The sequence below is a fragment of the Poecilia reticulata genome, linkage group LG16, assembly GCF_000633615.1.
Source record: "Poecilia reticulata strain Guanapo linkage group LG16, Guppy_female_1.0+MT, whole genome shotgun sequence".
In the NCBI taxonomy this organism is placed as follows: domain Eukaryota; kingdom Metazoa; phylum Chordata; class Actinopteri; order Cyprinodontiformes; family Poeciliidae; genus Poecilia; species Poecilia reticulata.
Window position 1 is genome coordinate 13,736,215 of NC_024346.1, and position 11,235 is coordinate 13,747,449.

The 11,235-nt window shown below is 37.6% G+C and overlaps 1 protein-coding gene across 1 annotated transcript in view; it reads left to right on the forward strand.

The window, feature by feature from the left end:
* grik5 (glutamate receptor, ionotropic, kainate 5) overlaps nt 1–11,235 on the forward strand; it is a 132,440-nt gene that overhangs the window by 117,006 nt on the left and 4,199 nt on the right. Inside the window, exons 17-20 of the mRNA XM_017309326.1 lie at nt 131–296; nt 3,755–3,980; nt 8,413–8,541; nt 9,940–10,106. Coding sequence (XP_017164815.1) covers nt 131–296; nt 3,755–3,980; nt 8,413–8,541; nt 9,940–10,106 — 688 coding nt within the window. The remainder of the gene's footprint in view (nt 1–130; nt 297–3,754; nt 3,981–8,412; nt 8,542–9,939; nt 10,107–11,235) is intronic.

Here is an 11,235-nt window from a genome sequence, read left to right on the forward strand (position 1 = left end):
TTGCCAAGAAAAGGTAATTTCCCAGCTCAACAATCTAATTTCCTCCAGGCATCCAGTAATCTTGTATGTAATTCAGATGACAGAAGACCTGCAGTAACCTGATCTCTCCTGGTTTTCTTTCCYCTTCAAGGTGGGCGTTCACGCTGATCATCATCTCCTCCTACACGGCCAACTTGGCAGCCTTCCTGACCGTTCAGAGGATGGAGGTTCCCATCGAGTCTCCAGATGATTTGGCTGACCAGACCAACATCGAGTACGGCACCATTCATGGAGGAAGCACCATGACTTTCTTCATGGTAAAAACCGTCCTTCTGCTGCTAGTTTGTAGTATGTTTGTATTGAAGATGCGAAGAATAGGTTTGATTTCTTCAAGGTCTGATTTACAGATTTTCTTTCTTCCCAAGGATTAAAATGCAGAGTAATTTGTGCAAATTTTGTTTTAATGTGACAATGAGAAATGAAAATGTACAACAGTATTGAAGCTGTAGTTTTGAATCCAACAGAGAAGAGGAATTATGGTTKGGTGATTATTTTATGCTTCGGAGCTTACTTTTACAAACTGTTTTTGAGTTTTTACTAAACTTGAAATAAAGTTGCATCCTGCTAGTTCATATCCATGATCATGTTTTGCTTTTCTTTTCGTTTTTAGTAGATTTTACAGATTCATGGTGTTGCTTTTATTGCGTTTTCTAAAGTGTTTGTATGTAGCTTGTATCCTACTAGTAGGCTGAATGTTTGTTGTGACATTTCCTCTGAGTTTGTGTGTGCTCTCCTTTATGGCGGCTTGTATTAGGTGGGTGACTGCCTGTGTTTGCTTTATGAGAGCGCTCCAGGCATCTGAGTTGACATCTGTGTTTGTCGTGGTGTGTGTGTTTTCTTTTCTCTCTCTCTGATGTTGGTTTGTTAGCCTTTGGGAACGTGTGTAGGTGAGAGTTTAAAAAGTATTTTTACGTGCATTTAAAGGAAGTGACTACACGACAAGTGGTGTTTGTTTTTCCCTTTCTGTCCCGACTATAGATAGAATGGAGCGTTTTGTGTTTGTCTTCATAAGCCGGTTTCATTGTTGCGCTCCATTACCGCACTCGGYGCCTGATCCACAGAAACATACAAAACCTACACGCATTATTACACACAGATGCTACCTTCTCCACTCTCTTCCTGTTTTCTCACATGTACAGTTTAAAATACATACTGTAAACATAAAGTACCTGCCATGAAAAACATAAAATGCAAAAAAAAATTTTTTTAAATATTCTTAACTCCCATAAAAATTGCAACTTTTTGATGGTAAACCATCATGGATTAGTGCATGATTTGCAAACGTACTTCAAGTCTTAAGTACATCCTAACAAACTTTACATCCRGAGACTAAAATGGCTTATGGGTTGATATTTTGTGTGTTTTTTTTTCCAACAATTTAATCTTATCAAGCCTCCATCTCCATAAAAGACAATTCTGGTCAGATACCCGACAGATTCAAACATCTACACTTCTTCCAGATAACACTAAAGCACTCGTCTCTCCTCCTTACYAGACTTTTCAGTTTAGTTTGATGGCCAGATCTTCACAGGTCTGCAGTGATGTGATACTCTTTTTATTTTTAGATGGCTTCAATTATGTTTTAAACCAGAAAATAAATGCACACAAAGACCTGTCATTTGTGTAAGCAGCACATTTTCCTTTTTGAGCCCACATTAAGCCACGTAGTCATGCAGAAAAKAACTGATATTTTACAAATGAAACTCTACTGTAGAGTCGTCCGTACTGACGACAAGCTTGTTAACAATATGACAGTAAAACCAAAATGCTCCAATATCCCAAAGCTTGCATTAAACTTCACTACAATTCATACAACTCATGGTTTATTTATAAACTATTTTCAAAACTGTTCATCACTTTATAGCTCTGCACTTCTTTATGTTTGACAGATTCTTAATGAAGTACAGYGAAGCTTCCAGTTCTTATATGACATGTTCAAAAACATATAGGGAATTAATGCTTTCCAGTTTTCTTTATCATAGTGCTAACTTGAAGTATGTCATAAAAGTTTTTCAAAAGTTGCAAAACTGCAGGAAGTTTTTACTAGATGAACACAAAACAAATCAAACTTTTTCCCAAGAAAATTTCTAATTTGCATTCTCACCCCAGTCAACACTRAGGTGSCTAAATGGAGCTTCATCATTGAGGCAAGACGGACCGTAATAGTTGTTGCTTCTGTTTCCAAGTCTTATTAACAGCATAACAGGAATGAACTCACTGCAAGGGTAATGCTGTGTTTATATCGTTTATCACGATAAAGCACTAGAATGAATGTCTGGACTTTATAATTGCATTGCGATGAACCATCACAGTAAAAGCAATGGCATTCATAACTGCATAGTAGTGTGAAACTTTTACAAGGTTGTTTTATCGCTGGAGTCGCCCACGGCTTTAACCTCCAGTAAACAGTTGCAGCCGAGATGTCAAATTTATTGACCTAACATTTAAATTGCTTTAAAACARCTTAAAAATACTGTCAGAATAATCTTTGTTTCATGGTGAACCCACCAGATGGCAATTTTAGMAACAGAGCCAAGCAGTGTAAAGGCAGCACAGCTGCAGAACAAGKGATGTGATTGGTTATAATTCAGCAGTGCAACAGAACCACGGCTAAGTTGGCAACCAGTCTGCATCTTGTGTTTTCTCAGAACCCTCCGAGTGAAATCCAATCCAGTATTTACTCCCGTTTCCTCTGATTGACTTGTCCAGGGTTTGTTTTATTTGCATTTGTCTTGGTGGCTGAATTCAGATGGTGTGTGAACCCTTTTATTCTCCACATACATTGTTGTTTTCAGACTCCACTGAAGGGAAAAACACACCCTTAGAGACTRTGTTTGCGTTTATTTGCTGACATGTTACTATCGCAGCAAAATGTCTGGGTGTTGCAGACAACAAACCAGCTGAAAACACGTGTTTCTGTTTCGATTTGTGGTGTCATCCAACTGAGCTAGAAACAAAATGTTCCTTATATTTACTCCGTTTTTCTTGCTTGCCTTATATATTTTATTCAGGTTAACATTATTGGATATTCTTACTTTTCCATTTTTCTCAAGGATGCATATATTTTATTTTATGTTCATCCGTTTTGCATTCATAGACATTTTAATTGATATTTTAGATAACTGCTGTTGTCCCANGATGTGATTGGTTATAATTCAGCAGTGCAACAGAACCACGGCTAAGTTGGCAACCAGTCTGCATCTTGTGTTTTCTCAGAACCCTCCGAGTGAAATCCAATCCAGTATTTACTCCCGTTTCCTCTGATTGACTTGTCCAGGGTTTGTTTTATTTGCATTTGTCTTGGTGGCTGAATTCAGATGGTGTGTGAACCCTTTTATTCTCCACATACATTGTTGTTTTCAGACTCCACTGAAGGGAAAAACACACCCTTAGAGACTRTGTTTGCGTTTATTTGCTGACATGTTACTATCGCAGCAAAATGTCTGGGTGTTGCAGACAACAAACCAGCTGAAAACACGTGTTTCTGTTTCGATTTGTGGTGTCATCCAACTGAGCTAGAAACAAAATGTTCCTTATATTTACTCCGTTTTTCTTGCTTGCCTTATATATTTTATTCAGGTTAACATTATTGGATATTCTTACTTTTCCATTTTTCTCAAGGATGCATATATTTTATTTTATGTTCATCCGTTTTGCATTCATAGACATTTTAATTGATATTTTAGATAACTGCTGTTGTCCCATTTCTGTGCAGAACTCGCGGTACCAGACGTACCAGCGGATGTGGAACTACATGAACTCCAAACTGCCCAGCGTTTTTGTGAAAAGCACAGAGGAGGGCATCGCCCGTGTTCTCAACTCCAAGTACGCCTTCCTGATGGAAAGCACCATGAACGAGTATCACCGCGGCCTCAACTGCAACCTCACAAAGATAGGAGGACTGCTGGACACCAAGGGCTACGGCATCGGCATGCCGCTAGGTAAGCATGGAGCAAAAACCGCTTTCATAACAAAGCAAACAGAGATCCATCATGTAAACAGAAGAGCTACAACTGATCTAATTACAGTAATTGTTCAGGCACGTAAGGGTTTTAAATGCTAAAAGAAATTATAGAAGTTTAAAATCAAATGGAAGAAGATGTATGTCTTTGTATGTCATTTGAGTAGGTATAAATGAGTAAATATTTCTATCCTCTACTTTTTGTTCATAATGTTTTTTCTGTTTCTTTTCTTCCCATTTGTTTTTATTTTGTTACTGTCTTTCTTTTCAATGTTATGCTATTAAGCCTCCTCCTCCTTAGTTGCACTTAAGTGATGTTCTCTGCCTTGATGAGTTTGTGTCTGGAACAATTTGACTGAAAAATAAATATTGCTGCAGCAGAATCGTCGCTCCTGCTATGTCAACATTACAGGTTGCTGCGTGTGGTTAAGGTGAGACTAGGGAGCGTTTGAGCTCTTACAGCCGCTGTTGGTGGGACAAACARTTCATCCTGGAACTTGATTCCTCAAAGTATAAATAAAATGGAAAAACAGAAACAAACTGTGGTGAGAGTAGAGATGAGCAAATATGACAGGAAGATGCGCAAAAATGTTAGAAATAATTGTATGACAAAAGTAAAAAWGCAAATAACAGAACAAATGAGCAATGTTTATCTTGCACTGCACTGATTTTTTTTTTTTTTTGGATGTGGGTTTGATATCTATTAATTTATAGATCAACATCTATGTATCACAGCATGCAATGAATACATAAATGAAAGAACCTGCTTATGGATTTTTTTATTTACAGAAAACTTAACTATTGGYAATTCCTATGAATTAAAAGTAGCAGAAACATATTTTACTTTATAATTATTGATTAGACTTTTATGATACTTTTCTTTAGTAACCCACTATTTATTTATTTATTTTTTTGCTTTCCGGAGAGTGTAGTACGACATGAAGCCTATTTCTATTAGTCTCTCTCTAAATGGRAAAGACAAGAGAACATACCAGGTAACTTAAATCTCCAAAATGCACTGTTTSAGAACTGCAGTAAAGGTAATTTAGCATTAATCAGTCTGCATTTATATTTCAAGCCGTTTTATCCGTATGTGTAGCATACACTAAATAAACAAAATGTGATTCATATCAATATTTACTGTAAAAGTGAAGAAACAATTAASATTTGTAATCTGTTACATGGTTTAGACTGAATGTTTCTGCAGGAAGCTGCCCTGCAACTCAGAGGGGATGGAAAAAAAACACTAAACTATAATATAAGGTCTATAAAAAAGCACTTTAGAATGACAGGTTTTCTTATCCTTATTATACTGGAGTTTGTGTTCAATGGCTCCAGTAAGAATCATAATCTTTGTCTCCCCTAACAGGCAGATTTAGCTTCTTATTACATTCAGTAGATCAGATTTTATATCCTAATGTCAATATGCTTTCAGAAATAAAACGGTGGAATATAAAACATCAACAACTTAAAAACTGTCTGAAAGGAAACGGACTGATCAAGACGTGGTTATGAATTAATGAGTGTGTGAGCCTCTTAAAGATTTTTGAAAAAGAAGCATAAAACATCGTCAATAAGGATTAAGTGGTTTTTCAGGCTTCAAAGGCTACAATRGGCTTTTGTATTTTTTCCTCTACGGACCCGTCTGGGGCTTAAAGGTCACAGCTGATACAGCCGTTATGTCTCTGATTAGACTGGTGACAYGTCAATAAGTTATTGAAATTATTGGTCAATTTAATACCACATAACCTTGAAACTCTGTGCTTTGTAACCCTGCTGTATCTGTATGGAGATTGCAGACAATTAGCACTTTAAATTAAAAACTTTGAAGTTGTAAAAATCATTTTATTTTAGGAATTTACTGTAGGCTTTTACATTTAAAATAAATATAGACAAAAAGAAATATCTATTTTTGATTGTAGTGAAATGGTTTGTTTATTATCTTGGGCACGTGAATTAAATTTTTCCCTTGAATAATTTGACTAAGTAATTTTTGTTCAGGATGTGTTGGATATAAAAAGTAGCAGTTTGCTACTGGTCTTAATACAATGAAATGTGGTTATCTTATCTATCTGCCTGTCTCTTCTATATATTTCATTTTGGTCGAGGTTTAAAATMTGTTTTTGAAGAACTGACTAGCGAACACCTGGACTAGTAGTGGAATTAATATGCAAGTTATRTAATTAAAATAAAAATCTTCACAAAACAATCTCCAAACAAAAGAAACTACACGTAAGGTTTGATCATTTTATGATCATATATACCTATAATTCAATATATAAACAAGGAAAAACATCTGGGTTGTTAAGTACATGAGCATACAAATTAAAGAAGTGAACTAATGTAAAGCCTACTTCCAGTCTTTGTTTTAAATGTCTTTTTTTCAGTTTTCTCTGTATTTCTTCATTAARCTCATTTCATTCTTATTTGGATTCAGATATGAAAGGTTGAAGCTTATAGTGCCAAACAGAGTCGAGACCCCAGGAAACCTAATCACAGGCTGTCTGTCACAGTYGYGGAGCTCTTTTATAAGGTGGTAAAATTGCTTGAGAACAGAACAATGACACTACAGACRGGAAGGAACAGAAAACTGTGAATGTGAATACAGAAAGAAAATGAACATATAATGAACTGGGTTWATCACAGGCACTTTAAAAGTTAGGGGATGTGCTGAAACCTGTTTTTTTTTTTTTTACCTGGATTTGGATCTGGTCTTTCATTCTGAACAATAGAAATGACATTCTGTGCAACCACATTCTTAATATTATTCCACCAAAAAGATTTTAGTGTTTATGGCWCTGATTACAGATTGAAAAGTTCCTGAGATAATCGGCATTTATATGCATCACAGAAAACTGACATTTTAACAGGGATGTGTAAACTTTTTAGACCTACTGCAATAGTGAATAAGATGATAAATGCAGCAGGACGGATCGTCAGAGTTTCAATGCCAGCTCCGCAGGGACGTCTTGTGTTTTGTGCAATCCCAGGGTGACGTTCTCTGTGACATACCTCAGTGTTGCATTTCCTTAGAGAAGTTATGAACTGTTGCTGTCTTGAATCAGCCCAGGACTCAGTCATTATTCCAGGAGCTATTTACAGTTGAGAGTAAAGTAGGTCACCTATAGCCCCAGTGAACTCTCTGAGAAACGGAGTGAGGAACGATCTGCAGAACCGGTGAACAGCTGCAGAGGAAGTGGCACAGTGACTGAACATTTCCAAGAAAGGGCACAGTGTTTCAAAACGTGCCTGACRGGGATTAATCTCACATCTCGCAGTGTAAACTTTACCAACAAAGCGAAAGAGGAGCGGGATTAAAAAGCCATTGCCTGCAAGAAAAGCTGAAACATTCGCTTGAGATCAGATATGCTAAACAGACACGTGTACTTTTGGTTGATTTGTGTGATTAGATCTTAAGGAAAAAAAAAGGCTTGTGTTGATTTAGTTTTTATCTATGGGATTAGAAAGTATTTGAAGTGGAAGTAATGAAAAGGAAGTTAATTGCTTTTCAACTCGTGCCTGGGTCTATTAAAGCCTTTTTCACTGTTTAGCCCATGGTGGTTGTGTCACCGATTCATCGGTCTGTTTTAATGAAGGCCCAGTCTTGGCTGGACTTTCTGCTATGGATCAGGGGAGAGAAAAGAGGGATATGAAACAGAACGAAAGAAAAGAAGGAGAAGCATTTATGTTTTTCTGAAGGAAACAGTAGACAGGAAGTTTCAGCGTMGGACTAAAGACTTGATGGGATCTTTGTTGTTGTCTAAAAGTATTAAAGGGAATAATAACTAAAGCGGAGATCCTGCTTAGGTTTATTGATTATATGGAGCATTCACTGTCAGAAGACGATGCTTGAGCAAATAATCCAAAGTAACGTCACAACTCTGCGTTTAGTTTTTTGCTTTAAAGAAGGTCGAATTCAAACGTTGAATTCTGTTTGTTTTMATTTCTAAGCAGTTTTGACTTTGCTCATCCAAACGGTACTCACTGTTAATCTGCTGAAACAGCTGGCAGCTTTTTCATAAAGAGATTTATCTGCTCCTTACAGTCAACTTTTATGTATTCATGGCTTAATACTCGCAATTTTTAGAACATTTACCCTTTAAATCCCCCCACTCWGCTCTTGTGGATGCGTCTCATAACACCCTTTGATTTCTACTTGAGCTGCAGCTGTACCACTGTCTCTGCCTCTGGATTTAATCTCGTTGTTTATCTCTCTAATCTTCTCTGTCTACTTACCACAAGATCACTTGTATTCACTTCAAAGCTGGATGCAGCTATGCTCTGTGTTTTACTCATATGTCTGCTATCGTTTCATGTTTTGTTTTTTTTTCTCCTTTACCAAAATAGCCCCTGATCCTGGTGCTGCATCTTTCCAGTGCTGGCTCTTATCTTGCCTCTTTGTCTTCTGCCAGGATCTCCATTCAGAGAAGAGATCACGCAGGCCATCCTCCAGCTGCATGAGAATAACAGGCTGGAGATCCTGAAGAGGGGGTGGTGGGACGGAGGCCAGTGTCCCAAAGAGGAGGACCACCGTGCCAAGGGTGAGCTGCCTTTCTTCTCTGCTGCCTCATCCTCTCTAATGTCCCCACTAATGGCTTCCTCACTCTCTGCTAGACTGCAGCTAATGGCTGATGTCTGTCCTGATGTCGCTGTATAGGGACAGCAGACTAATCTAMATTGTTTGTCTCAGGTAGTGTGCACGAGTTTGTGTTTAAAGTCCCACCGCCCCAGTGCAAAAAGAGTTTTTATCCCTTAAACGTATCCGTTTGGTAAAAATAGGATACAAGTATCTGCTCACATAAAAGCTTTTATATAAAGTTGAGACAAGTAAGACTTGCCGACATATCTTGTAGGAACAGTGCTGGTGAGTGAAGCTGCAGGGGCTTGGAAATCTAGAGTTTTGGTGCCAAGTGTGGGTCAAGCTCCAAAAATATGATTGCACATGTTGTGTAACGCGAGATGACAGCATTTTCTGTCAGACTCATTCCCCCTCCTGCAGATTGCCTGTTATTATGTGTAGAGGTTATAAAAGCAGAAACGGCAGATTATGAAACTGTTCYCATTTTATGACAGTAATTGTATAATCTGTTAAAAACAAAAAACTTTCTTTCATAAATCAGTTTGCGAAATATTCTTCAGGTATCTTAAGTTATGGCTATGAGTGAAAAGCTTGGAAATGCATCAATCAGACCATTTGAGAAAATCAAACAGTGAATYTCTTAACTGTGTGACTCCTATGAGTAATAATAAAATAAAATAGATTTGAGGAGTTTTTGTTAACTAAAGGTCACGTCAGTCTGTCATATTTTGTAAGAGTGTTTTGGATCAGAAGCAGAACCAAATAAATCTAAAATATTTTTAATGCATGTTCTTCAAAAAAATACAGCAAATGAAGTTAAATTGTACATTAGATTTGAGCATTTTATGACTCCTCAGCATAATTAATAAAAAACATGTCACTGTTTTTCAATTTTAAGCAAAATGTGAATTATGACTCTAATTTTGTTGTGTTGAAATCAAAGGTTAGTCCAGATACGTCCTTAAACAAGTAAGTGCTGCCGTTGTCTTTTATACTGAAGGCAAAAGGCTTGACGGTGAACCTGACAATTAATTGAGTTCTAATTTTTTTGTCTTAAAACCATTTTATTAATAATGATTTCATTAAAATGTTGAATTTAAGGAACAAAATGATTAAATAAACAACTGTTTGGATGTGAAACCTTTTCTTTTAGTGCAGCGTTCATAGAATGATCTGAAAACTCAATAAGTGTTTATTTATGCAGACCGATATTAGCGAGTTGGAGAAAAGTAGCTCTCTGGAATAAACGAAGCTCACCTCTGCAGACTCAAGTGGAATAAAAATTCAGTAACAAACACAATTGCTCTAAAGGAAAAGGAATGAAACCTGAACACGATGCGTTTCCTGTGGCCCGCTGCAGGTCTGGGCATGGAAAACATTGGGGGCATCTTCGTGGTGCTGATCTGCGGCCTCATCATCGCCGTGTTTGTGGCTATTATGGAGTTTGTGTGGTCGACGCGCCGCTCGGCAGAGACTGATGAGGTATGCCCCCATACCTGCCCTCGCCGACCTCACAGACACACCCCAGTAGGTTCCCATGGCATCCTGCCAGCCCTTTTGATTATGTTTTCTGTGTGTGTGTGTGTGTGTGTGTGTGTGTGTGTGTGTGTGTCGTGTCGTGTTGTGTGCAATAAGTGGCCAGATTTTATATTTCCGCTTCTGTTTTTATTTGTTCGTCTTCGTGTGTGCTCTCTAACATTTCAGTGTTATGAGCTGATATTATGAAAGGAATGTACAAGTGTGCAACTCTGGACTGGAAAGAATACAAGCAGAAAAAAATATGCAGCATGGTCTTGCCTGTGTTTGTGTCGATGTGCCCTGTGAGTTTGGTGTTTAACAATGTGGCASCAAGTGTTTGTGAGCTAAATCTAATAAATCGGATAAGCAATATTGAGAAATGCCAATATTTGCTTGCTTAAACAAGTAGAGTGATCTTTTTTCCCCTGGCATTAAATGTCATGATGTATCTTCTTTTACATGCCTCACATGTACGCTGGTATTCTTCGTTTCCATTATTGGATTACTTCTCACCCATCTCACTGTGCGTCTTCTTCTATCTCTCTGAAACACGCGCACCCCCTCTCATCCGGCCATCAGTGTCTGTTCTCCAAGAACGAGTACTGTTTCTGTTTATGTGAGCACATGACCTTTTCATATTTTTTGGAAAACAGTAATTGTCCGTGGTGTGTACAGGTGCATCGCAATGATTTATAACAGTCCAAACAAGTGGAATAATTTTAAAGCCTATTTCATTATTTCAACTCAAAAAGTGAAATTCTCATAGCTCAGAAAKTCGCCGTACACAAAGAGACGTCAAGAATTTACGATGTTAACTTTGATAATTGCTTTTCATTTTATGAAAATATGACAGTTTCTCTWCCAAACGTCCAATCCGCAACAGCTGCTATTCTGCAGCTTTTAGATGCATCTCTTCTCCAACCACATAAATGAAAAATGATTAGCAGGCCTCTGCAGCCCTGAAAGACATCCTGCTGAGGGAATTCAGCCATTTTAATCGCGTAAAGCAACAAAAAAAAAACTATGTAATGTGCTCATCTGTATTGTTGGGTCTGATGACTATTCTGATTATCACTCCATAGATTCTCTATGGGGTTTTGATTATTCTGGTTTTCTGGCCAATCCGGTCCACTGTAAC